At 41.4% G+C, this 27,715-nt stretch overlaps 1 protein-coding gene across 1 annotated transcript in view; it reads right to left on the reverse strand.

Moving 5' to 3' along the window:
- SOBP (sine oculis binding protein homolog) overlaps positions 1-26,692 on the reverse strand; it is a 115,070-nt gene extending 88,378 nt beyond the window's left edge. The window contains 5 exon segments of the mRNA XM_050316347.1: positions 2,990-3,141; positions 15,177-15,362; positions 17,211-17,349; positions 26,598-26,668; positions 26,671-26,692. Coding sequence (XP_050172304.1) covers positions 2,990-3,141; positions 15,177-15,362; positions 17,211-17,349; positions 26,598-26,668; positions 26,671-26,692 — 570 coding nt within the window.
- Positions 26,693-27,715: the final 1,023 nt, after the last annotated feature.

Raw genomic sequence — 27,715 nt, forward strand, 5'->3', positions numbered from 1 at the left:
ATGCAGCACTGCTGTGCATTTGCCCTGTGTACGGGAGATGATTTTTTTCATCAGGATGATGACAAAAGGCCTAATTCTGAACACAGCAATTGCCATTCAGGGATGGATAATTTGCAATATTACTTAGTGCTGTTTTGAGACATTAGTGATGACTTACTCTTTACTGTTTAAATAGTCCTATCATTTTAAGCAAGTGCTTATTACAGCACTTCTCATCTAGGGGAGGGAGGGAAGATTGCTTAACGTGATCCATTAGGAAATTCAAGCCCTAAATAAAGTGACCACAAAGTCCTATCAGCTCCCAGAAACACAGCAGCTGTACATATTTAATGTAATACAACACTATATTGTGGTGGAGATCCACTGCTTAAAACATACATAAGGCAGGTGAAATGTGACTATTTTGCTCCTCTGTTTGAAAAATGAGAAAGTGTAGAGTGGCATACCTTCTTAAATACATAAATAAGCATTAGATTCATGGAGAAGACAGGTACTCTGTTGGACTAGAAGTTACAGATTAAAGGTCAGCAGTTAAATCTGAAACTATTGCAGCCTGGATCCTTTGATCCTGTTCTTGTTCCACTCTATTACTAACAGGTGAGATGTAAACCAAGATGCATGAGGGTCTGATAAATTCTACTGTACTTTTCTTAATTTAATGGCAGCAGTTCCTAAATATTCTGTCCCCTGATCATCTAATGCCATAAACACACATGCAAGAACCAGCTACAGATTTCCCCTACTTGCTCAGATCCTGTGCAATTCCAGGTTTCCACTGGTCCAGAGGGGAAAAAGATTTTACTCACTGGCTTAGCTTTGAAGCAGAGTCAATGTAGCAATAAACAGGCTATCAAAAACGTTATCTTGCCATGTTTTGCCAAGTCCTCCCACATGACATTTTGTCAGTTTGCAACCCTTTTAGTGAATAATGGGACATTTCACTGGTATATGATGGTATATGAAAAGATTAGGAACATCTATTGTATTGATATATATATATGTGTGTGTATATATTTATATATATATTTAAAAAATAAATTATAAATACATAGAGTTTTCTGGACAGAAATATTCAGCATCACTTAGCTTTCCAAAGAAGTTAACAGAGGTGTAGGAAAGGGAACCAAGGAGAATGAGATGCTCTAATTCATCCCTCCTCGTAATACGAGGACAAGGAGGCCTCCAATAAAGCACAAGCATAATAAACAGCAAATCAGCTAAAGGGAAACTTTTTATATGCTGTCTAACTGATTGAATTCATGGTCATAAACTATTACTGAACTATTAATGGGTTACTAGAAGTTTGAAGAACACCTATGCATTATGTTAACATGCATTTATTTTCACTCAGCAGGGATCTAAACCTCCTGATTCAGGATCTAAGATGTAGGTGAAAAAGAATCCCCTAAGAACTACTGTTCTTTCACCTGCATCTCCAAGGTTTCCCAAATTATCTGGTACTCATCAATTCTGAACACACAGGACCACCTAAGCGGGATCACTGACAATGCCTCCATTACTATGAACTATCTGAACTACCTTACCCATGTAAATTTGTGACTGGAAGTCACAGGAGCACTCAGCTGACGGGGATCTGTGTCCTGTCAGCCCAGAGTGTCTGGACTGTGTCTTACACATTGTAATGCACACTGAGCTGCATGTGTGTATACGTGTGTGCGCGCACACGCATGCATCCACGTCAGTTTATTTTGGAATGGGGAGCATCTAAGGAGCATGTATTTCCCTCCTCTACAATTTTTTTTAGACAAAAAGAACGTAAACAACACTCTTCACAGAAGACTCATGTGACTTTTACTTGCCTGTCTGCTCCAGTAGACACTATGAGCTTGATTCTCCAAGACTGCCACTAAAATTCCACTCTACTGATTTTTGCAACCTAATTCTTCAGGCATTTTTTTTTTTTTTGGCAGGATGAGCTGACCCAAATTTATAAAGGAGGTTAATTTGCTATAACATTGCATCTTGAATATAGAATCCATATGTATTTATTTGTTATTATCACAGATGTAAAAGACCAGATTTAGAGACCTGAATTCAGTTTGAACTTGACAGGCTTGGAATGTTCTGTAGCATGAGGGCAAATGGTATCATTTAGGATGTAGAGGGTTTTATGAATGATAAAAATTTCTAAGACAATAAAGCTACCTAAAGTCTCACACTATTTAGCACCAAAAGGACATAGCTACTTTCTAAACAAACAAAAATGTTGGAGTGTTTCTTCTTTATTTTTCTTTAAGTGACATATTGCACATTCTGCTATACAAAAACAGCTGCTGAAGCAACCTAGAGGGCATTTTCAGGCACTGTACTTCAGTGATTACAGCAATTTTTGTAGACATTCAATATTAGGATTGCATTCTAATTTTAGACAGAGTTAAATTTAAATTGAGTAGGAGGGACTTTGATGTTACTTTAGATGTTCTAACATTGCCTACCCCAACCCAAAAGCTGTATAGTGTCTGAATTTTGCAGCATTGATAATTTATTAGTAATGATACACTTTAAAATTATGAAACTAGAGCTCACTAGCAGCATTGAAAAAATGTCCACTATTGTGATGGGACTGAGACTTAGGCCCTGAAAGCATTTACCCACTGGTCATGATCCCAATGCCCTGGGACCTGTCACACAAAACCCCCCTCTACTCTATTTCCATGATACCTCCTCTTAGTTGTGTATATGTAGCAAGCATCCTGAGACTCTAAGGCCAAACTGGGAGTCATCTTAATGCTTATCAGTCTTTAAATTCCCTGACTCTCACAAAACCCAAGCATGAAGCTGAAGGAAACTGAAAGAAAGAAGGTTAGTAAAGGGCTGAGAGTCCAAAAGACAATACAGATGGAAAGTGGAGGGATTAGGTGAAACAGAGGAAACAAACAAAAAAAGCTTCTATTAGATGCTAAATAAGACCCAAGCTGGGTCATAAAGCTATGTCTATGTAGGTTGCATCTTTCCTTATTTCTCTTACCTTGTTTCTCTTGAAATATGCTCTTCGGCAAGCTGCAAAGCACTTCTCGCTGCAGAAGCATTTCACTTCACTTCCCATACTCAGGGAATAGCGCTTGATTCCAACTTTCTGGCACCAGGCACACATTATTTGTACATTTGACACATCATCTTCTACAACAAAAATATAAGAACAATGTTTACATGAGATGCAAACTCCTTCCTCAGACATCTGCACACTTACTCTTAGATACAAATAGCACTGGTTCATCTTATTTCTAACTTCCTCTTTGTCAGAGAGCAGAACTGTGCATGCCTGTGATCACCAGCTTCATCCTCAGGCAGCAGGAGACCTATACCAGCCAGCCTTGGCAGACTGGCAAAGCTTCTAAAATGGCTGGAAAAGATGATTAGCTTCAAAAATGGTGCATTGCTGAAAATCTCTGAAAATCTCAAGAAATTTTTACCATTAAATGAGTAACCAAGACTGGAGGCTGAGTATTGCTGCTTTGTTCTTGTTACTTACAGTCTGCAGTAGTGAGCCCCTGAGATATTCTGCTCAGCAAGCTGGTGATAAACACAGCCAGAAGAGACAGCACCAAGGCAGGTCTCCTGACACAAGCTCTCTTCTAAATAGGAGGAAGGAACATGGAATGCCCCTTTTCTGCAGTTTTGAAATAATGACTACCATACAAAACATGGAGCTTTTGTGTGAATTCAGCAGTCACAGAAACACAGACCTGAGCAAGACAGAAGATGCAGCACTGTGGCAAAATATGCCACGTTATTTTCCAGTCATTATGCTCATCGGTCAAATTTTAATTCAGGCAGAGTTCCCAAGCTTCTTTCAAGCTCTTCTCTAATGTGTGTTACGAATGTGGCATGTAATGCCTTCTGCCATGTAAAAAGACCTCAGGACTTATTTGCTAAAGTGCAGCAATATCCTTGTGGTCATCATTCCCCCCTCAGCTTCACGGACAAGGGCAGTGAAACAGTTAAGCCTACTGAATAGATCAAGGTAATAAGTTAGCAGAAATCTTTCTGACTTAAAATTTAGAATTCTTCAGTTCGTATGTCCAGTTTATGATACAGAGTGACCTTTCAGTTACAGACAGCAGCCATTGTCTAACTTCTGGAAAAAAAATCCCTGAAGACTAACTATTAAAGCAGTTCCTGGTCCATGAGCTGTGGAGAATTCATAGCTCAGAGATTCTGTCATGCAGCCATCCTATTTCCCTATAAAGGATTTGTTTTTGAAGCTACGCTGTCATCGTTCTGTAAAATTATTGGCAAACTAATTTTTAGCAGAGTGATTTGGCTCCTTTCCCTGACTATCATAACTCAGAACTACGTGCTGCATTTTACTCACCTTATTGGAATAAATATTGCCAGTTTAATAACTTTTTTCCTTTGACAAATTGTGTTATGATTTACAGCTACAAATAAAATTCTACAATGTAAAATAATGACCTCTTAGGTTTAATCAGACTGCCTACCTTTAAACCAATATTTAAGGCTAAGTTATAACACAGATTTGTGTTTAATGTATTTTATAACTTGCCCTTTATTGTGGGATTTGCCAATACTATAAATACCTTCATATACTGCACATCAAGGGAAATCAAAACACTATGGCCAAAACTATCACTAGTCATCTACAGGGTCAAAAAGCCTGCCCCTGAACTGGCTGTAATATCAGCCATGCACACAGGGTGCTGCTATGGTGGTGTTGCACAGGGTCATTGCAGCTTTCTCTCCAGACAAGTCTTGTCCAGGATGCTAACTACTCCAGCACAGACCAAGAGCTCTTCCTCCCATTTTTATCCTGAGCCATTTTAAAATACTAAGCTCTTACAAAAGGACCCTGATTCAGCTACTTTTACACCATAATAAACCAATTCCTTACAGACTGAACCTGCCTTTTTCAATGTATCAGGGCAACAGAAGATCCTTTGAATCAAAGGAACCAGACGGTAGACTCTTGTTTCAGATAACAGCAACATTTATTCATCTACTGATAAGAAGTATTTTATCTCTGGAAAAGAGATCTACCAGTGATATCTTTCTAATAGCCTTCATTTCTGGTGAGAGTAACTCTCTTGGATGAAAAAAGAATATTACAGAGCTGAAAGAGACTTCACTGGCAAAGTAGGTTCTGGAACAGCTCTTTTTGAAGCAAGTTGTCTCATCTGGGGCACAGTTTTTAAGGGGATACAGAGCTCCACCACTGGAAATCTCAGGGGCTTTCAGGAGTGGCTTGATAGGGAGAACACCTCAGCTATCATTCAGCTCCTGTTCGCTGATACTCATGAACTGCCTCCCATGAATGATCAGAAAGATCCACACAGTTGTCCATTTTCAATTACACATGCTCCCGCCAGCAACTGTTTACACGGAAAAGCCACACTGTGCATTTTTCTGCAGGAGGTTATGCAGGTCAGTAAGATTCAGTCCACCTCCGCCTACCAAAGACTTTCTCTGAGATATATCCTGGCAAGGAGAGGAGAGGAGGAAAGAGGGAGAGGGACCTACTATGTCAAGTTGCTGTCTTGCCATGCTCTGACCAGCAAAACTTTACCACCACCCCATGGGGACTCCTTTGAAGAGCATTGCTTCACTTGTGGTCCATGGATCTGACAGTCAATAAAACAGCAGAGAATGGTCTACAAACTACTACATCCAGTCACTGTCTGCACTTCCAGGAAGTGACAGGTGATATCCAGGAGTCATCATCAATATTGATCAAAGTGTTCATCATTTTGAAAGAAGGGAGAAAGGGAGAAAAGTAGTCTAGCTAAATACAAAGAACTTCAATTATTTCTCTATTCTACTGCCTTCTTGCCCCAAACATCAAACAATGGTTACGTACAATATAATCCATTCCATAGTAACAATAATAATAAAACTAGAGGCCTCTTCAATTTAACAGACTCAGGAACACAGCTACAAAAGGATTAACTGAGTATGGCCATGTGAAGCAGCCAGGAAACACCAGTACTTCAGAAGAGGGTTTAGAGCATGCACTTCCTGTGACAGTACACTAATGCATCACTATTTAAGTAATCTCCCTCAGGTGCAGGTTTGCCCAAGTCAATTTTCCATGCAATTCTAACTTTTCGTAACAGAGTTCATCAAGTGAAATAGAAAATATCGAGTATAACACGATTATGGACCATCAGGAGGAGCCCTGTCCAGCCCAGCACGAGGAAAACTTGGTCTAAAATCAAATTCTTTCTTTCATTTTTGAGTGAAGTTAAGAACAGCAGAGAAAAGGGTCTACGCTTTGTGCTGAGGAGAAGTACAGAGCTATGGCCTATGGGTGTGGATGACAGCTGGAGACAATGGTAAAGGTCCAAAGCTGTGTGCTTGCTTTCTTTGCACCAATTGTGGTAGAGATCTGAGCAGGTCTTGTGAAAATAACTAATAGGGATGCTTTGTTACAGTGTATTAAGCTTAGTGACCAAAAAAAAGATGACTGAAACGTCAATAGAAAAGAAATACTTCTTGTGTTTCTACCAGCAGTAGGAAACAAAAACTAAGACTTAAACCAGTAAGACTGTGTGAAACACGTAAAGTCAGAGTCTTGGGATTTAACTGCTGTCATTTGCTAAACACAAATTGAAATAATATGAAACCAAAAATTCAAATCTTGCATTCCATTCAAGACAAAATTCCTCTCACTTTTTCACAGACCTTCGTTTTTCAAGGCCATATTCTTTGAAAATCAGTTTAACAGATTCCCGCCCTTCTTTCAGGAAAATGTATCAAATTCCTGTCCCTAGAACACTCAGCAAGAAGAACCTGAAGCAACAAGATCAGAGAGAAGTGGAAATTTCAAATCCAGCAATTTGAGACTGCTTATCTGTGTTCAGTCTTTATTTTAATATTTTTCTGATTAGAACTTCACTAAGAAAGCTTCTCCATGATAATTACATGAGTATACTACATCGGCAATGTTCTCTTTTGCTCATAATCAAACTTTTGCTGGTACTCTGGCTTAGTATATCTACTTAAAGTAACACGAGCTCATCCTGACACCATGCCTATGTCCATCACATGAGTTCTCACTGGAGCAGCTCTTCTGATGAAGATCATTCACCATCACTTTTAGGACTCATATAGCTATGCTGACACATGTTCGTAAAGTACAAAAATGTAATTTGCAAGACCTGGCACTGATCATTCTGAAGTGAAAGAAAATACTTTTTAATAACTGCATTTTTTTTCCTCCATCTGGGCCTTCAACTTTATGACCTGCTTTTGCAAAGTGTTTCACATATTCTCAGATCTGTCACACTTATGACAGGTAGCATGGGCATTCATACAGGTGAGACAAAGAGGAGATGGCACAGACACAACTGAACAGTAACAGGAGAATATTCAGCAGAACATACATATTCCTTCCACATGCTGTACAAGGTCTAAATTTCCAGCCCCTACTTTTGTGAGATCTCAACTCTTCATAGGGAGAGCTATTGTGGGAGTTACAATATCGTGTTTTTCTGCCCCTGGGTCGTGTCATTACAGGTGGAAGAATTACTCCCTGCACCCACCACACAGACACTGTTCAGTTACATCTCCTTGTGGTTTTTAGCCTGTGTATTTTTCATAATGAACAATGCAATAAACACAGAGTGTTTGCAGTGTTAAATCATGTTCCCAAAGGGAGTAGTTTGTATAACAAGATAAAATTATCACATTATAATAACTAAATATGCATCAGTCTAAAGCATGCTTCAATTAATCATCAAAAGTTTGCACCGCCTCTTTAGGTCTTAATTAAGCGGAATGTTTGGTATTTTTTTCCTTTCAAGCCAGTGTGAAGGAGCTGCAGAAAATTATTCCTCTTAAATCCAGAGAGCAGCAGTTTACACTAATCGATCTTATATGGAACCATAATTTGGAGAGGTGGGGAGAAGTGAAGGTAGGCAATGAATACAATAGAGTAAATCCATCATGTACAGTCCTGTGTCTTTATCTAAGCAAACAAGCATGACCTACAGTGTTTAATACAATGTTCCTAAAATCCCTACAATTCTGGAATTAGATCCTGATCAGCTTACTGGTTTACTAAGTTTTAGGTTGCAATACTCTAGTAAAAACCGTTTTGAACTATCTGATACATACATTCAGTTTTAACTCCAGTTTCAAAAAGGTGGGTGAAACTAAATGCAGCTACAGTTCTAATCCTGTACGTTATTATGACCCATGAGCAGTTACTTCAAAACCTTACTTTCTATATTTCCTTGCAAGAAATGCAGCAGGAGACACTCAGTTCTTCAGGCAAGAAAATAATGAAGGTGCCCAACCGCAGCATTGAAAAAGTTCTGTTGTGCAGAAGGAAGACCAGGAGGGCACAGGGTTCGGGACTGAGATTTCAAGTATGGCACCTGGACTGAGTGAGCCTGTGTGAAACCTGTACCTTGGCTGTGGTTGTATCTGTGATCTGATACAGCAAATATTTGGCATTCCATCTCTCCACAGCATCTCCCAACCACCCAACTCATCTCTGGCATTGGTTTCCTTACACCACACTAAAAGAAGCCATGTCGCCCACTACTGCTTTCTTCCACTTTCCCCTCTTTTTCTGTTTGCTGCATCCCACTCCCTCACCCAGGCAGTTCGGATCCCACGTTTTCTTGGTAGGGAGCTAAAATAGCACTTTTACCCTTAGATGGGAACTATGCTCAATCCACTGGTATATAATCATTAAATATTTTAGCTTCTTTCTCTACGACTTTCTAGTGAAAAGCTGCAAAACTTCCTTTTTAAAGACATTAAATCTTAACTTGACTCTAGCATCTGCAGCAATAACAATAAGGGCTCACTGTTTCCACTGGGATCTGCCAGGATTTCAGAATTAGTTAATTCCGAGTTACCCGCCTGCTGCTTCTGAAACCCCAGATCGCCACTGAAGAAAACCAAAGAGCACGTATTCAGATTTTTCATCTCAAAGCAGTTCCTCAGGTTGCTGATCCCAAGCAAGGCAGAAGCACCATCACAGTAATTTTTCTTACACCCAAAATGATTTACCAAGCCAATCTCAACCTCAAAAAAATGAAGAAACAAAGCCCTGAGACACTGCCGTAGATCCACTTGTGATATCCCTTAAGTGCTGGTCCTCTAAATAGATGGGGGGGTGACAAACTTAAGGTACAAAAAGTACCTTAGAAAAAGTAATTACCAGAGGAAGATTAAAACATAGGGCTGACAATAGAAAGCTTGCTGCTGCCATCGCTATGGAAATACCTCAGAGGCTCTACAATGCATTTCCTTTTAAGGACCAGTCTCGAAGTTCACTACTCTGCCAATAAAGCAAAATGTCCCAGCTCCTTTTAAAAAATCATTTTGGGGAACCACCGCCTGCCTACATTTTCTATGTATGAGTTTAGGCACATTCTTATGCATAGTTCAGTAAGGACTGAATACACAACACAAAAGCTGGCATTTAGGCAGGTTTTAAACATGCAAACAAAAAAGCACCTATTTCAGCTAATAGAGGGGGAACTCCCTGTGTATTTTGAATATATGCTATTAAGGTGAATGTGTGGACTTTGTGATTTTCTTTTTAGCACAAAGGAAACACTTGGCCCTCTACAGAGAGCAAAAGATATCAACAGTGGGCTAGATGGGGCAGGCATCCTGGCAACCACTGGCATTTAAAAAACCCAGGCAGTAGTGAGCCTACTTACTAGTTTCAAACTGAAAACAAGAGAAATAATTTGAAGAGTAGCGACTATGGGACTTGTTGCAGTAGAGAGCTAAACCTGTAGTTAGAGAAATTGTGATGTTGTTCAGCAACTGGAATAACACATTTGTGAAGTATTGAAGAGGGATCCAGAGCATAGTAAAATGAAAGTCTCCTCAATATATAGACTTAATTAGATCTGATAATATGGTCTTTTTTTAAGGAAAACTGCCGCTGTATTCTGCCTTGAATCAGATTTCTTGGTAATGCAGTCATAGATCCAATTCCTTGGTGAATTTTGACAGATGACCTTGAAATTTATTTTTGCTGCCTTGCTAAACACCACTTAAAATATCTTTTATGCTTCCAGATTCCTCCAATACAATGTAAATACTGAGAGAGGTTTCAGCAGGCAGTTCCAGAATGTTTGTAGGGCAGTGACTCTGCTTATTCCCACATGTTGCACGAAGTTACTCATGTGCACTTGTATTTACAAAATCGCCAATAAATTTTAATTCTAAAGTAATATTAAGACATAACACAGAAAATCACTCATTCCTTTCTATAAAATACCTAATTATTCACTTTACTGTTTGAATCTGACACTTCTTTGCCAGCTTAGGTCACGGGTCTATTTTACAATGTACTCAGAACTGGAAATGTTTCTGCCTCCCTTTTAAGACATTTTGCCTCACCAGATACAGTTCTTGCAGCCCAGTTTTCTTTCACTTTCATGAGTTTCTGATAGCTTCTGGTACAATTCCAACCATTATAGCTTGGAAATCACTGAACCTAACATTATGTAGAGACACCGATCTGTGGGTTGTAGGTTTTAAATACATTTTCTTTTTCCAAATGTACTCACTATCTTGTGAAAACCCTGGGAGGGAGCATTATTTTCCCCTCGTACTTCTTTCCCCTGTGAAAAACTCAATGAACTGCATAACATCATCCTCTCTGCCTCCCCTTCCACCATGTCCCTCGGCAGTGACCTCCCCTCGCAGTGCAGCACGGCAGGGAGCTGGTTCTTGTTTGGGATGCTCAGAGGAGCAGACACACTCTGTGCATTGCTTGTACACAGAAGGAGGCAGGAAAGGGAAGGATTTTGCCAACAACCATGCTCAAAGGATAGACCATGCGGCACTTGTACCTCCCCTACCAAGGCACTGCCACTGGGATCCTAAGAAAAACTAAATCAAAGAGCACTCAAAGAAACGGGAAAACTGAGACACCATAGCCTCCAGCAGGTGCCAGGGGGAGAAGGCAGCATGTTCTCACCTGCATCGAAAGAATTTTTTGCATTCCTCTTTAACTAGTCTTGATTTTAGCCTTCCTTCATCCTATGTAACAAGAGTCGTCCAAACTTGCCTGAGCAAAAGGGTAGAGTCACCCTAAGTGCCCTCTTAGATTTACTCTGTCATTAAGGACTTCAGAATAAAAAAAGGTTTGCATGATACATTACTAAGGCCAAATAATATGCACAACTGTGGTAGAATTTTTAGTCCTAGATCATTCCTGGCTATTGCACTTCTGTTCCTTGCTATTTCTATGTAATTTTTAAATTGGAAACAAAAAAACAAAAAAAAAACCCAAGCAACAAGAAAACCCTACCCATCCTCTTTACATTGCTGTGTAGAAAATAAGAAACTTCTAACACCAAGTAGAAATAAGATCAATTTGTTGCAACAAGCTGTACTCGAGACTAACCCTGAAGATCACTCAGAATCTGCTGCCAATTCTAAACGTAGTTACCAGCCTGCTGGGCAAGAGGGACGGTTACTGGCCACAAGGAGACTCTTACACCAACTCTCTGGAGGCAGCACTGACTTCTTTTTTTGCTTCCAGATGCAGGTTGGATGGCTGATGTTGACTTATAAAGTCACATTTGTTTTGGGACTGTCTGACTGTGATCTATCTGCCTGGTGGTACAAATCAGCGCAATGCTCTTGCAAAAACAGCCTCCACATCTGAGCAATTTGCATCGTTCTGGTGGAGGCTTCCCATGACTGGATTTAGCATCCTCCACTAACATGCCATAACCTGAGTCTGTAGACAATCAGTGGACCACACAGGGCCCATGCATTTAACTCAGCCTTTTTTGGATGTAATTCTGAGGTACAGCAAAGAGAGGTTGTCTTTATTGCAGCTACCTCTCTGGATAGGTAGACCCCTAACGTTTTCCAAGATCATATAAGCCAATTTGTACCTAACATTTCATTTGACTAAAACAGAAATCTGAAGAGGTTGGAGATAAAATTTTAGTCAGATTGGTCAAAATTATTTGGTTTTTCAAAACGCTTTACTGCAAAGTAGGTGTGAGGGAAAAAGAGGTAATTTTGTTAAATGTTCCAGGTTTTAGGCTGGTCGTACAAAATATGAATGCAGACAAGACACAGTACAGAGTTTTTCAGCACACTCAAGGAAAACCTAATCTGCTGAAATCTTCAATGACAGCTTCCTGGACATAGTTCAGGATCAGCACTCCTTCCCCCTCTTGCTCAAGCTGGTAGCTGTTTCTGATATCAAGACTCATATTTGCTTCCCTGGAAATCTTGTTTCCCTTGGCTTCCTGACTGTCATCCCCAGTGTCTTCTACCTCTGCAATTGCTACATCAGTGCACAATGCCAAGTATCCTTCCCATTTCTCCATTCAGGCTTCTGTGAGCATCGTCCATGCTCTGCTCTTTCTCTTCTCCCTCTTATCTGAATAGATTCTTATCAGCAAAAATTATTCAACTAATCATTCATTGTGACTGTTTCTTGGATCTGCTTATCCTCTTCAGACCACTGCACTCCTGTCCAAATGAATACCTCAGCCTGTCTGACACCTTTTTACTCACGCTGACCCTTCTGTTCAAGATCAATACAGCAAGAATTAAAGTCTTAATAATTTCTCCCTGAGTGCTCACTCCATATTGTTTGCTCAATAAGGTTGGACTGCACCATCTTTCCTGTCTTTCAGAGTCATGATTTAGGTATCATTTTTACCTATGGGTACTCTGTTTCAAGCTATATTTAAGTCTTGTAGATTTTTCTCCTGTACAAATATCTAAAAGCTTTCCTCATCCATTCACAAAATCTGGACGCATCCCAATTCTTAGCATATCAGTCACTACAGTACATTACTACCTGGTTTTCTCTCTGGTCCATAATGTAACTTTGTCCTATGTGTGTCTGCTCAAAATACACTGCAAATGTCCCTTTTCCTGCCCAGTGTTTTGACCTTGAAGTTTTCTTTTGGCCTCTTTCTGCCTCTCCCTCTGTCCCCTTACTTCATTTATTAACTCAAACAAATGTAAGTTGCTTCTGTTCTTGTGGCAGGTCAGTCATAGTCTGTCTGTCCCCCATGCTGAAAATTAATGATGTGAGTCTAATCATTTGCATGCTCAACTCAAAAAAGCACCTTTGTGCTGTTTCCAAAGTCATCCCCTGCGTTTGCAAGGGACTCTAAGAAAATATCCCCAGAGTTACTCTCATCTGGCTTTGTATCACTCTGAAGTTTTCTGCTTTGATGTAGTGCCCACAGAACAGTGTCAAAGTGCAGTGCCAAGACCACTGCCTTGCACATTGGCTCTCCTTTGTACTCCCTTTTCTACTTGTATTCACCAGTTGTTTCTTGCCAAGTTCTTTGGGATGATCATGACTAGGGCACCTACGCCCTAAGATAAAATGAAACAATTACTAGCCATGCTTATTGCAAATCCCACAAAGGTTGTGGTTCTCCTCCCCCTCCAGTCCTCCCAAGCTTTGCTCTCTAAAACAAAGGTGAGATAAATATGTTCATCTGCTCAGAAGTCACAGTAATCTAGTGCTCATTACTGATCATGGGATAAAGTCAGAGGAGGCAGAGATTATGCATTTATATCCCCTATGTAGGTAAAACAACAACCATTATTAATTAATGGATTTTTAAAAGTAAAGTTGAAAAATACTTATGAAAAGCCTTCTCTGTAGGTTACCCTTAGTGGTAATTTGAACACAGGATCATATGCTGTAGGTGGACAGACAAAGAACAGAAGGCAGTTGACTTGGCCAAGATTCCCCTGTGTCCACTTAACTACTGTTGCAGTAATTTGTTTTTCTACTTCATAGTTCCATCTCCTCCTGCTTATTTGATGTCATAAAAATCCAGCAACTGTGGCAATTTGCACAATGCATGCTATAGCCTTGTGTTCACATACCACAAATTCAGCATTCTGGATTCATTCGTGACTCACATTGGAGGGGAAAATAGCTTGGGATGGCACAAGCTCTTGATTAAAGCTTTAGGGCCAAATCAACAACAGCTGAGGATCCAGCCCATATGGCCCGAGATCTTTAGCTGTGTAAAGGCTGCAGGAATGGGCCCAAATAGCTTTGGTAATTAGCAAATACCGTATAAAATAGATTGAAAGTTTTTGGCAGGGAATGAGTATTGAGTAACATTTTAAAATTATTCATAGCATATTAGTATACTTCTATAGAGAAAAAACTCAATGGCATAACAGTAATTTAGGAGGGGTAACTGTACACGACTGACAACAGGCAAACACGTTCTTGGACTGATAGGTATTTTACAGCTACCTTTTGAAAAAGCTACGAAGGGCAGAGGTGACCATCTAACAGCTGGGACCTAATGCTACAAGCTGTTCTGCCTGAGCAGAGGCACCCTTGCACCTGATGGGGACTCTTTGGCCAAGGTGCCTCCCTGTGTGTGGAGAGCTACCGTTCTGGGAGAGGTGTTGCATGTCACCCTGATCGCTCAGGAGCAACCAGAACAACACGCAGGGACGTCCATGGAAGCAGGACTGAGCCTACTGCTATCTAGATTCACCAATTATCACACCGTGTAGAGCAGTAAACAATAACACAACAATTAATCACCTTGGTGTAGCCGCAAGAGTTCCTTTCACGGATTACAGTAAGCAGCATGCAGAGTGGAATAAATCATTTTTCATGCAAACTCCGAGGAATGGCATATTATAAAATCACTCCTGATAAAAATCTAATGAAAAGGTAAAACATCTCAGCACAGTCTCCTGGGTAGAGAGAAGATCTTATTAAACCCTCAAGAGACAATGGTCAGGGATTTCAATGGAAATCAAGAGACAGTTTTCCCAATATGAGCTTGTTAACCTGATATACAGACGTGATACTTATTTGACGGCTTTGTCTCTTTCACTGTTCCCTTCATGGAGACTGTTTTCAATTTAATATTCTTCCATTAATTTACTTAAAGGCTTTATTCACCAGAACAATTTTTTTTTTTTTTCCTAAAAGCGGACTCTACTGAAGTGCTGAGACTATAATCCAGCATGAGGAGTGTCACAAGCAGTGCAAGTTTGTTGTCACTGCATTTGTGGAAGTTTTTCAAGAATAGTAAAGCACCTAAAGCCACCTTCCCACTCCATTTTAAAGCTCCCTGTGACCAGATTTCAATCATTTTGAAATCAGCCCTCTTGCTAAGACATAATGATCTAGCAATCTCAGGACATCATCAATGACAGTAACCATTTTTAAAAAATAGTACATTAGGATTTACCTGCTGGTGGCTTTATGAAAGGTGGTGGAATTAATGGGACAATAATAGGTACATTCCCATGATCCTTCGACCCTGCTGGTGAGTCCGATAGTCCATTTCCTGCTGCAAGCCCTGGGTAGCTTGGGTTTATATTGTACGGTGAAATAACACTGTCCTCAGGTAATTTTGGTTTTGGCAAAGAATTTTCTGTAAAACACAAAGAACACATTGTACAGTATGACACATATATTTCTTAAGTGGCCTTACATACTTTCACCAATCTCTTCATTAAATTACTTACCCTAACACAAGAAGAGTGCATAAAAAAACCCAGACATTTTCCCTTTTATAGAAATTCATACTTTCCACTATTCTTCAGAAATGCTCCAGTTGTTTTTTTTTATCAAATTCACGCGTTCTTTTTGCAAAAGATAAGATTATTTTGTCATACATATCCTTAGTATGCCTTCTTTAGTCAATGGCATCCTATTTCTGTACTTTATTTGTACTGTGTGCATGGTGATCACAGCCAGTGTACTGTGACTTCACCAATGCCAGAAGCATAAACTGAAGAATAAAAGAATCCTTAATTCTCTATACATATGAGTAGTAATAATGAAAGGGATTTAAAGAAATGAACAAAATATTGAAATCACAGCAAAGTGCGCATGAAATGATGACAGTTTTTAATCTAATTCTTTAATCCAAATCACCTCAAGATTCTTATTTGTAGGAATTTCTCTAATACACTTCAGCTATGGGACAGGACTTAATTCTCATTACTCCCTCTCCCCCCATCTCTTAAAACGAGAAATGTACTTTTTTCCCTCCCATAGATTGAACACACAAAAAATTTCTACCTGCACAGACATTCGACATCTATGGTACATAAAACATAGGATTTGTATCATGTGCCTATAAAAAAAGTATGTCACAAATTTCATCAAGCATAGACTGGAGCCACAAGTCACTCAATAAAAGATCTATTTATTAAAACATAAATAAATGAAGAGCATTGCTACACAGGCATATAAGTATCCTCAAAGGCAGCTTAACACCATTGCATTTTAAATGAAAAACAATCATTGATCACCAATGTTGCTATAGAACTAACGAGCTGCAAACATTCAATTTTAACACAGTTAGGTTGTTTCCCCTTACCTCTAATTTTTTCACCTTTTTCTAGCCTTGTCTCCTTCAGCACTGCTCTCTCTGGTATCAGTACTCACTGCAACACTCACTGAACACAGTGCTGCTCCTGGCTTTCAGAAAGAAAACCCAAACACTGCTGTCCATGAACACAGTGAAAAGCGGCACTCCAAGAGCATAAGAGCTGCTGCAATTTCCTCTCTTTACCTCACCTTTGTGGAACTCCTGTTCGGTAAGTCAAGATGCAGTAATTTTCTACTCTTCTCTTCACTCTGATGACAAGTCCCTACCCATCCCATGGGACTGAGGAGTCAGAAGGCAAAAACTGAATGACGGAACAAACAGACAGGATCTCATCCTTTACATTTTGAATCACAAAGATTCGGCAGTGTCTCAAACAAATTCCATCCCTGGAAAATTTCTACTACACTTTCAGAAGACAGTGTGGTACAAAGGTGGATACGAAGCCTTTTGTGAATGCTCACACTCATTCCTACATGTGTTGGGAATATTCCAGTTTAAAATCTTTCAACACTTTAAAAAGTTCAAAAGCAGCATTAGTATGGAAAGCTAAAGGGTTCCTTAAAGCCACTCTGCTAAGAAAGGGCTCCCTCTTTCCTCCAGTTGTGAGAAGTTTATTGGTACCACAGGTAAATGACTCTCAACTGACTCACAAAAGGCATTATTTGCGAAGATACATCAGTAAGAGCAAACCAACAGCAATTCTGTAAAGTGATTTTCCTCATACCTTATTGGCTTCCCTATAGCACAAGATACTCTCAGATATTTTTATGCAAAGCAACCAAGACACAAGTAGCAGAACACGCTTCCCAATCCACACCAATTTAGACAGGTTGAGCTATTAATCCTTCTTCACATGAACACAGAAACATGAAGTCTCATTACCTTTGAGAACAGAAATGTGCTGGCGGCTTTCCCCGTCTGCCGAGTAGTTCCTGAATTCAATATCTTCTCCATCTTTCAACTCAACCTTATCATAACCATACCAGCCAAGGAGCTCATTCATAGTGTTTTCTGCAAAGTTCTGAAAGAGAAAAATTACCTACTTATTTATGTAATCAATAACCATTTGGAAGGAAGGGAGGGCTGCATAAATTGAACTGTATCTGTGCTACATGAGGAATGTCAGGTTTGGCCCACCTCCTCAAAGACTAATGTTCATTTCATAAGTCAAGTGCATAAAGTGAAATGCATTTAAATCTCCAACTGGCACATGTAATTATGACAGAGACTCATACGTCTGTAATTTAAAGAAAATTAAAAGGGGAGTTATTTATGACTTTTGCTCTGACATTCAATGTCAGAAATATTTTAACATACATTCATCACACAACTTGTCTCTGTTCCCATAAAATATTTAAGAATGCGGCAAGAGAATAACAGAAAACCTGAATTTTTTTTCAACCAGCAGTTAATCAATCTTACTGTGCTACAGCCTTTTCAGCTGGAGCAGGTCACTGACACAATTACAGTTCCTTAAGGTGCCCATGAACCAAATCAAATAAAATCACAGCAAAGAAGTTTTTCCTCAGTTATAAGCCCTCACATAGTCAAACCACTTAAAAACTCTTCACTGTGAAAGTATTTTACCATAATGTTTCATACAAACATCTCTTATATTTGTTTAAGAAAACCTTTCTCAGTTTTGCCATATTTATTTTTAAACTGATTTCCAAGTGGCTGTGTGGTTACATTTTATGTCTTTATGGAAATGCAAAGTATGGTGCATGACTGTTATAACCCTCAATTTCTATTAAAAATATGTCCTCTAGGTCATATGGCAAAAATATTTCTGTAGAAAACACTCATTACTGGGCCAGGAGATTTAGTGGAGTAAGTTAAGAAATCTGCAGCCAGGCAACAAAGCTTTCTGAGACCAAATAGTGCCATGGAGCTCTACAGCTTATGGATTTAGAAAATTACCAAAGGAAACCAGCTAATGAATTATTGTGACGGCAAAGATCAGTTTAAAGTAGTATGACAACTATAAACCGAAATGAAAAAGCCACACACAAAGCCTTTATATTTGGGTTCTGTTTTGTTTGGTTGTTTCGGTTTTTTTTTATCAGCACTCTTTTAAAACAAATTCCAAACTTCACATTCCTGCGAGATCTTGAGATCTAAAATAATGCTTCTGATAAGCACTGCCTCCCAGGACTCTGGCTACCAGCAAAGGAATAAGGAGAATATGACGCCAATTCAAAATAAATGGTATATGTCAAATTCACAGGTTGCTAGATTTTGTCTAGTAACTGCTCTAGCTTAATTTTTGATTGGGAGCAAGTGTAATGATAGAACACAGCAATTCTCCAGTCATTTAAACAAATAAATAAAAATTAATCAAATTATAATTGCTTTTGAATTTGAAGCTACAGCAGGTGCTGTGCTACAGAACCTCAGAGCACTGCACTGCTCCTGGCTCATTCATCACACCAGATTACATAGGTGTTCCTGTCACTCAAAGAGCGCTGTAAAGCACCTATAAGCAATAAACACAAGCAATTTGTACTCTTCCAAGAGTATCATCAGTGTAATTGTGCTACAAACATATTTCAGGAAAAGAAAACCCAAAACAAAACCCCACAGCAGATCTCTGAAGCATCAGTTTCCTTTTGGTTTTTCCCCTTTTCATTTTCACTTGGCCATCTGATGCAAGTCACAATTCTATGGCTCTCCTGTGCAGCCCCAAATTGCTGGAAAACATTGCATCATTCCAACTCTACTGCTAGACTCAGCATTATAAGTACAACAGCCCACTAGGTCTGAACTATGTCCCTACTACAGTTTTTAATGAGTACAATGCAGCGTAATGCGGCTAACACCTACCTATTTCTAAAATATATATTTAAACTCTCACTTGAATGATGCAGTTTTGTGTTTTAAGTACTAGTGAAAATGGGAAATTTTTCTAAAAGTTTTTTTTTGTTGTTTTTCTTAGCTTTTTAGAAAACTCTCCTAGTGCTGAAGAGTCCCAACGCACTAACACTGTTTCTAACCCATGGGAACCCAATAACAAAATGACCTGAAACTGCGGAGTAAAATCTCACCACTGCAGCTCACCCAGAACATCCTGAAAGGGTCCATGGGGGCCTGAAGGAAAGATCTGCCAGCTTCCCTTGCTTTGCTGAATTTCAGCTATGGAGACACAGCCCTAGAGACTAATCTAGCAAGGTAGAGACCAATTGACAGAGTCTTATGGACTTAAATCCCATACAACCAAATTAATTGGGTAGCTCTAAATTTGCCTCCTGAGGGTGCTTTGTGTTTTATCTGCACTGTTGATCAACTCAGGCAACGAGTAATTTCTAATTACTCGTCAAGGAATATGTAAGCAAGGTTGTACATATGATTATTTTTTTCTTGAAAATTAATACATGTGTATGTCTCTTCAGAAAGTAGCCAAAGTGATGATTGAGTTTGTAACAGCACAAAGTTTAAGTACCTTTCAAGTTTCACTTAAATTGTTTATGATAAGTGATACAAGAAAATGAACACTCACAATGACAAGAAATACATTGGACTTTGAAACTACCCATCATAGAGACTTGACTCTCTTATAAAAAAATAAATCACTGAGGTCTTTCCTGCTAACTTCAGTGCGAGTACAATGAGGTTGCATATTAGCAGTAACAAAAGTAGGTACCATTTTTACACCATGCTTTCTCAACAAGAGTGGCTTGGCTAAAAAAAAAAAAAAAAAAGAAGCCATTCTCCCTTATAATTCGTCCTACCTATTACAGTGATGCAGATCAGGCTTAATACCATTCTCTCAGTGACTAACAGCTAGAGCTTCATTACACCACACTTCATACACAGCACACCAAAAGGATGATCCCATCCACAGCAAGCTGACAGTCAAACCTGAGAAATGCGTTTTTAACTCTTGCATAGATGGGCATTCAAATAACAACATCACCTTCCCTCAGACTCCTGACTACAATACCCATTTGCAGTGATGTCTGACATCCTGACAATTGAGAATATGGTCACACAGGTCATGTCCTTGCTGAAGCTGCTGTCCCGAAGCTGACCGCTATGAATTCATGGTTTCCATGTATATTCCCTTCTTCAATTTCAATGATAGACACAATCTACATGGATTCAAGACAAGGTAACAAGATGGGATTTGTAAAGACCAGTGTGGTAGCCGTAATCAAAACACAAATGATGAGAAGAGATGAGATAATTTTTCTCTATGTGAATACAGAGGGGGGAACAGTAAAAAAAAAAAAAAAGACACAAAAAAGTCAAGTTCTTGATGAAGTTAAGGAAAGGAAGAAAGCAAATTAATACACAACCTGTACACACAGAGCAAACCTCACTGAAAGACGTACAAGCTTCAAAAGCTCAGTGAAAGGAAGAGTGATGATTGTAACAGCGAGGCTTGAGAAAAGCAATAATCTGGGACGTGAGGTTGGAGCAGAAAAGTAGAAGCAGTAGTGATGAAGCAAGCTATACAGGAGCCAGTGGAACTGAGAAATAATGGAACTGCCAAACACCAGGGAGGAGATGTGAAGGTGAGTCTAGGTGACCAGATGGAGGATGTGCAAGGAGCTGCAATTCAAAGGCTTCTGCAGGAACAGGACAGCAGAGGCACTAAGATGGTCCACGCTTACTTTCAGACTCATTCCCCAAAATAATGTGGAGTGTCTGTAGGATGGAGGCTGCCACCTCAACACCACAGTCATGCCAGAGGGCTGGGATGATGTGGAAGACCAGGACACCAGGGAAAACCTTGCTCATCATCCAAAAAATCCCAAGTCAGCAATCACACTGCTAACCTGGGACCCTTAAGTCCAGAGCAAATTCCACTGAGCCCAAAGGGAGCCTCCCAGCAGGAGTGGCCCCACGGGGCTAACAGAGTTCATTGCAAATGTACCACACTGGAACCTAACTTCATCCTGACAGGGAGACAATACTCAGTCCCCTGTGGGGAAACCAAGAGATCAAACTCTGGTGCCACTCACAGTGTGGGTCAGTGTCAGAGCTGAGAAGACAACCACAGAAATCCTGTCCTGCATCCTTCTGCACTCACTCTGCCATGCCAAGCTCAGTTCTTTTCTGCACACACCAAGCAGAGAAGCTTCTGAGACCACAGTGGAAGCACCAACCACCTCTTCGGCTGCCAGCGCACCCAGGCAGTTGGTTATCATCCTGCCAGAGCCAAACCTCCTGCTCTCTTCTAGCTGACAGCGCACCATCACAGCTGACAAACCGCCAGAGCATTCACTATGGCTGCTGCACATCCCAACCAGCTCATCCCTGCCAAAGAAACTGGGCCAAAAATGCTCTGGTGGCCCGTCACACACCATTGCCAAAGCCCTTCCTTCTCAGTGGACAGCAGTTTGGGTTTTGCTCCCTGCTAAATCCCAAACCACTTATCACCCTTGCAGGACAATGTGTGATTTCTCAGTTCTTGTACTACACAGAAATATGGTCCCTCCTGGAAGAGCCAGGATAACTAACTATTATGCTTGCTGGTATTTCTACTTGAATTTGCTTCCTATTCATGTGAAAGATGAAGAAGAGTGTGTTGACTTGCCAGACTGTGGTTTCTTTCCTATGTGAGACTGACTTATATGCTAGGTAGTAAAAATATAATCACATTTCTTCCCACTTTAGGATTCATTTCATCGTAACAGTACACCTACAGTTTGATTTTTTACATTACGATGCATCATTTTCCCAAATCTTTGCTAATTAATACATTCTGAAGCTAAGTCGTGCTTCTCTTTCCATCTTAGATCTCTTGTCTTTCCTTCTCTACGAACCTTATTCACAGGGGGCAAGGCCTGGCTTCACCGAACGAGGCCTGGCAAACACGGAGGCAGGAAACGCAGGGGAGAATGAGTCTGTCAGACTCATTTTCTTCTAGGTTTTACTGCTGAATGTTTATTTCAGATCTGGGAGGAAGCACAGTGGCTCCATTCCATTTCCTTGCCTGCATAACCCACTCAGTGCAGAGACCCACAAATTCACTTTTCACTTTCACTGCATCAAGAAATAAAAATGTTTCTGTAGTCACAACACAAACTTTTTTTTTTTTCCAGCCCTCACATTCTTTGCTTATTTATGCTGTCACCACATTGAATTCGATGGTTAGAGTTTTACACTATCAGAGACCAAAATTCCTTGATGCTTTACTTTTCTTTGTTCTCCCATATACATGTTTGGTTCTGTTTCACCCACTTTGTTCAGTGAAGTGCTATTTCTACAGCACACTGGCAGGTGAGGCTCCCAGTGCAGACAACGCAACCCCCTTCACAGCCATCCCTCAAAACCCCTTCCACATAAGACTCCACAGAAACACCCTCCACCTGAAATAACGCAGTTGATAAAGCCTGCCTGCTTTTTCACTTTCCCAAAAACATTTTTTGCTTTTCAGGAGAGAAGGGAGGAGTTTCCTTGGAACCTACTGAGCGTTCTGAGCGAACTGGCTCGCTCCAGGCGCAAGGCTGCTACGCCTGCTTCACCGCTTTCCTCCTTCTGACAGTAGTACTTTCAAATGCCAAACAGGGAATATTAAAACACTAAACTGAAAGACATTCTGATGAGTTTACTATTAAATGATAACAGATGGGGCTGTCCTAAGCTTTAGGCATCAGGAACCAAGCCCAGTTTTAGATACAAATTAGTTATTGAGAATATTCATAGATGGTAAACTCCTTGGGCACATGAAGCAGCCCTGTGAAATTACAGTGCAAATTAATTGCTTGCCTTTCAACTGTTAGAGACACATGGATACATTGTCTCATCTGTGCGGGAGAACTTCCAGTGCAATCCAGTACTGGATGTAACCTCACTTCACAACATTTCAGAGCACCTTGCTGTTCCTCCTAAGCTTCCTGGCAGTAGGAATGGCAAATGGAAATAAGCTGAGGAGGGATGGTTGGGGGAGCCATCATTGTGCCTCGACAAGTGCTTTAATCAATTAAACTGTAAAAAATATTTTGGTCTTAAAATAGTACTGGGTTCCCTGATTATGACAGCTTTGGATCTATTAGGTGTGTTGTTATTCACCAGTAAGTGAGAAATGGCACTGAACTGAATTTCAGAATAACTATCTGCTCTTCCTCCAAAGCGTAAAGTGAATGCTACCTCTGGGACAAAAAAAAATGGAAAGTGTCATCTGAACAAAGAAGGGGGACAGAAGAAAAAATAACTAGAGAAAAAGAAAGAGTGGTTGTAAAGGTCACAGCGAGACAAAACAGTTCCTCCTAAATGTATTTTTCATTGAAACGTAATATCAGAAAACTGTGCAGAGTCATGTACTTTTTGCACACAACATTGTATCAAATTAAAATTTGTTATAACCATCGTGTACATTAGGTTAGTGATAACAAAAATGTAACTCAATATCTGGCATAAGGAAAGAGTGAGCAACCTGAATATCCATACAGTCATGTTGGAAAACACCAAACCAAGCAGTTGGGTGTTGTGATCCTTCTAGAGTAAATATCTGACTGTATCAAACAGCAAATCTCGAAGGAAGTCTCTGTGATGAGGTAATTTTATTGCTCATTCATAGTGCCTTGCATTTGCTGTACTTAAAATAGACATTTGTACCAACGGCCTTTTTATTATCCAAAGGGGGGGGGGTGTGGAAATCACATATACACCAGTCTTTTTTCTTTCTGCTAGCAAAGGGAGGCAATTTGATCCAATGTGGGCTGAAACCTGAGTAGGTCACTGTACACCATGATAAAATTCCCTAATCCCTGAGCCAAATTTCCCTGAGGGGGCCCTCCTACTTCTCCTTCACTTTCCAAGCTGACTTTTCCATTCCCTCTCTCGTCTTTTCCTCCCCTTCATCTCTTTCATTTCCCCTACCTTAAAGCCTTGATATCTGATCTGCTGCTGATACTCGGGTTACAGTTTTTACAGCTTAGGCTGTCTACTGCTGTATACATTCCTTTCTTTCTGCTCTGCAGTGATTACTTACCAGAGCTTATTTTACACTGGTCCAGATGAAAGCAGTTCAGATGAAGGGAAACAGTCGCCTGTTTGAACATTACAGATACGAACCTACACAAGGGCACATTGTGCTCCCTCTGTCATTTCACTGCAAACATTTTGCACACTGTAACCAATTTGTTACATTATTGTATTCCTTGGGTTTATGAAGAACAACTAGACATCTTAATTCATTGGTAAAGAAAAAGGATAGATGATCACCACAGGATTTAAACTTTCTCAACCAGTCAAAAAGTCAAACCACTTTTTTTTTTCTCCCCCACCCTTTCCCCTTCTTAGGTGATAGCAGCCAACTGTCCTACTAAAAATGCATAGCATACATAGCATGGTTTATATTGTAAGGTGGGCTATGAAAGGTTCTGCCATCAGCTGTCTCACACTCAATCAGAAATTACATGGGTTCAAAATGCCATTTCTACCCGCCTTTAGTTTTTAAGTCAGCTGAAATCTTGCTGTTCCCAACCTTAAGGAGCCACACATGATTGAAAAAAGATAAACTCTCTACACAAAGGTTGATGCCAGTGCTTAATACCAAAGCATTAGTTTAAAATTATGTAATTTTTCTCCTTCACACAATGTTGTTTTTGTTTCTTCCTCACCCTTTCAGACAAACATCTGCTATACTGTAGAAGAACAACTATCTCCCAAACCGCTGAGTGTGCCTGCAGCCAAAGTAAACAAAACAAACCCAGAGGATCCAGCACAGTCAGCCTTTATATCCAGCCAGGATAACATTTCACATGTTTTGATTAAAATTAGCTAATTTGTAATTCTAGAACCTATGAAACTTAAAAGCTGCAATCCATATAGATCACATTAGGCGATGCTCTGAGGGGCCAATGTCCTGTACTACAGACCTCTGCGGTCCTCAAAACTATGTGGGATTACAATGAGCAATGACTCTCCGGTGCCTGCACAGAGCCCTCTCCGAAAATAGGATGTGTCACATATCTCACAAAGAATAATACCACTCCTCTGGACTTGAAACTACTACAGTTTGTTTCCAAAGAGATGCATCAACACGCTATTTTGTTCATTCCCCCAATACTACTCTTGTCCACATTTCCAGCTGATGTGCACACAGAACCGTGTACACGTACAGTACTCAGGTAGCAGGAGCAAGAACGCCTGCCTTAGGCAGGAAAGGGCACCTAACCAAAATTAGTGGTGTGCAAAAGAGGGAAGAGGGGAGGGGACTGTGCGTTCCGGTTTAATTTTATGTGGGGAGATCAATGTTCCAGAAAGCAAAGATATTTTCACTCGGCATCATGCATATTTATACACTCGCCTATATAGTGTACATACTATGCGAACGTGTGACATTTTCCAGGCAGTCTTCCACTTACAATCAGCCTTTTAATAAATGACATATTCAAATTAAATCTCAGCAGCTTTATCTCGTAGCCAGACTATGCTGTTTTAGTCAGTTTATCTGCGTATTTAACAACAACAAGTTCAGCTGAAGTCTCGCAATACATCGTTACCAACTTTGGGGAATTAGAGAGGTAAAACAAACAGACATGGAAGAGACGAGGCAAACAGGCGCAAAAAAACCAGACTGGTCAAGCCTGGAGCAGCGACCTAATGATAAAGAAGTCCCAGAATAGCGTTTTTGTGCGATCGCAGCCATCCCAACATCTGGAGCGGCCGCCAGAGCACAGCTGGATTGGCACCCGTTCCCATCGGGCAGGACAGCCCTCCTCATGGTAAATACACTTCCATCAAAAACAGCCCTCGGACAAGGCACCTTCCAGCGACACCTCTGCGCTGCCATGAACCGCGGAGCGAAGCGGTACAGCAGAGGAGGAGGCGAGAGGGAGAAGGAGAGAAAAGGGGTCTCCGCGCTCAAGTGCGAGACCGATGCGCCGCTCAGACCGCAACGTTTCACTTTGACAATTTAATTACATAGTTGCAGCTGGCTACTGAAAAAGGAGAGAAATACAATGTTTAAAAGAGGTCCCTTTCTTTTCCAACTTTAAGGGCTTCCCAGCTACCTGAGAGGATGGCTACAGAAAGAAAGATAAAAAAAAAAATAGGCTCATCACTGGCACCCGCGGAGCTTGGAAGCCCAACGAGGGAGAGTTATTTTTAAAAAATAAATAAAGCTGGTCAATGAACAGGATTTGCAGCCTGTGAATTCGTCTCTGTTTGCAGCCCAGGAGGCGGAGTTGAGACACATTCAGTGCATCCTACAAAAAAAAAAAAATGACAAGAGATCCTTTCTTATTTCATCTCCATGCTCGGAGGCGGGAGGGGAGGCGGGGGAACCCTGCTCCCGTCCCCATCACAGGCACCTACCTTCATCTCCTCGTTGATCTCCCGCTTCACCGGGTGAGCCGGCTTCCTGCTCCTTTTATTTTCGGGAGGTCTCCTTCTTTCTCCATTTCTGCCATTTTTTGCGCCTACTTGGTGGTGGTGGTGGTGGAGATGAAATGGCTGCTGGTGCTCTGGGGGGCCGGGAGGGCGCGGGGGCGGCGGCGGCGGCTCTCAGTGGTGGCAGGCGGCGCCGCGGAGGGCCCGGGGAGCGCGGCGGCGGCGGCGGCGGGCGGGCGGGGGTCGCGGGCGGGCAGGGGCGCGGGTGCCCCGGCGAGTCAGCCATCTTCTGCCTCGCCGCCGGCCCGCATGGGAGCGGCAGGGCGGGCGGGCGGGAGGCAGCGCGGAGCGAGCCGGCCCCGCGCCTGCTGTGGCGCTGCTGGCGGGCTGCCGCGGAGGGGGCGGCGGAGGGAAGGGGGAGGCCGGCCCCGGACCGCCGGCGGGCGGGGCTTGCCGGCACCGAATCGGCCGCCGCTGCCCGCCATGGGAGCCGCGGAGGGGGGAGGCGCCGCGCCGAGCACCGGGCGGAGCGGAGCGCAGGGAGCGGAGCGGAGCGCAGGGGGCGGCGCGCACCCGCCCCCGCCCCCAGCCCGGGTGAGGGAGGGGGACCGTGCACCCCCCAAGCACACCCGAGGGGTCCCGTCCCGTCCCGTCCCCGCCACCTTCAGCCGGGGGTCTCTTCGCCTCATTACTGCTGTTTTTCCCTTTATCTGCGCAGGGGAGGTGCGGATGAATGGTTTGGTGGGACGCGCTTCAGCGAGGAGGTGCCGGGTTACACCACACACTGGGGGCGATACATTGATTATTCCTGGGCTGTGCTTTCCCGCTTTCCCCGGCAGTCCCTGATTACCCGGTACAACACAGTACGGCACGGGGGTGTCCATTGTTCCGTTAGTCTAAATTGTAATCGTACGGGGTTTCTCGTTATGACTGCGGTACACCTTAAAATGATACATTCTTTATAAAAGCACCCAAACCCACAGTCGAAAGATAAACTGCGTTCCGTGTGGATATGAGTAGGCTCCCCATAAAAATATCTGTTTAGCCTGTCAAAGACAAGTTCGCTTTGCGTACAACAATGTCTAATTTACATTCTCTGTCTC

This window comes from Myiozetetes cayanensis, unplaced genomic scaffold (assembly GCF_022539395.1).
Source record: "Myiozetetes cayanensis isolate MyiCay16 unplaced genomic scaffold, myiCay2020 scf2-11, whole genome shotgun sequence".
In the NCBI taxonomy this organism is placed as follows: Eukaryota; Metazoa; Chordata; class Aves; order Passeriformes; family Tyrannidae; genus Myiozetetes; species Myiozetetes cayanensis.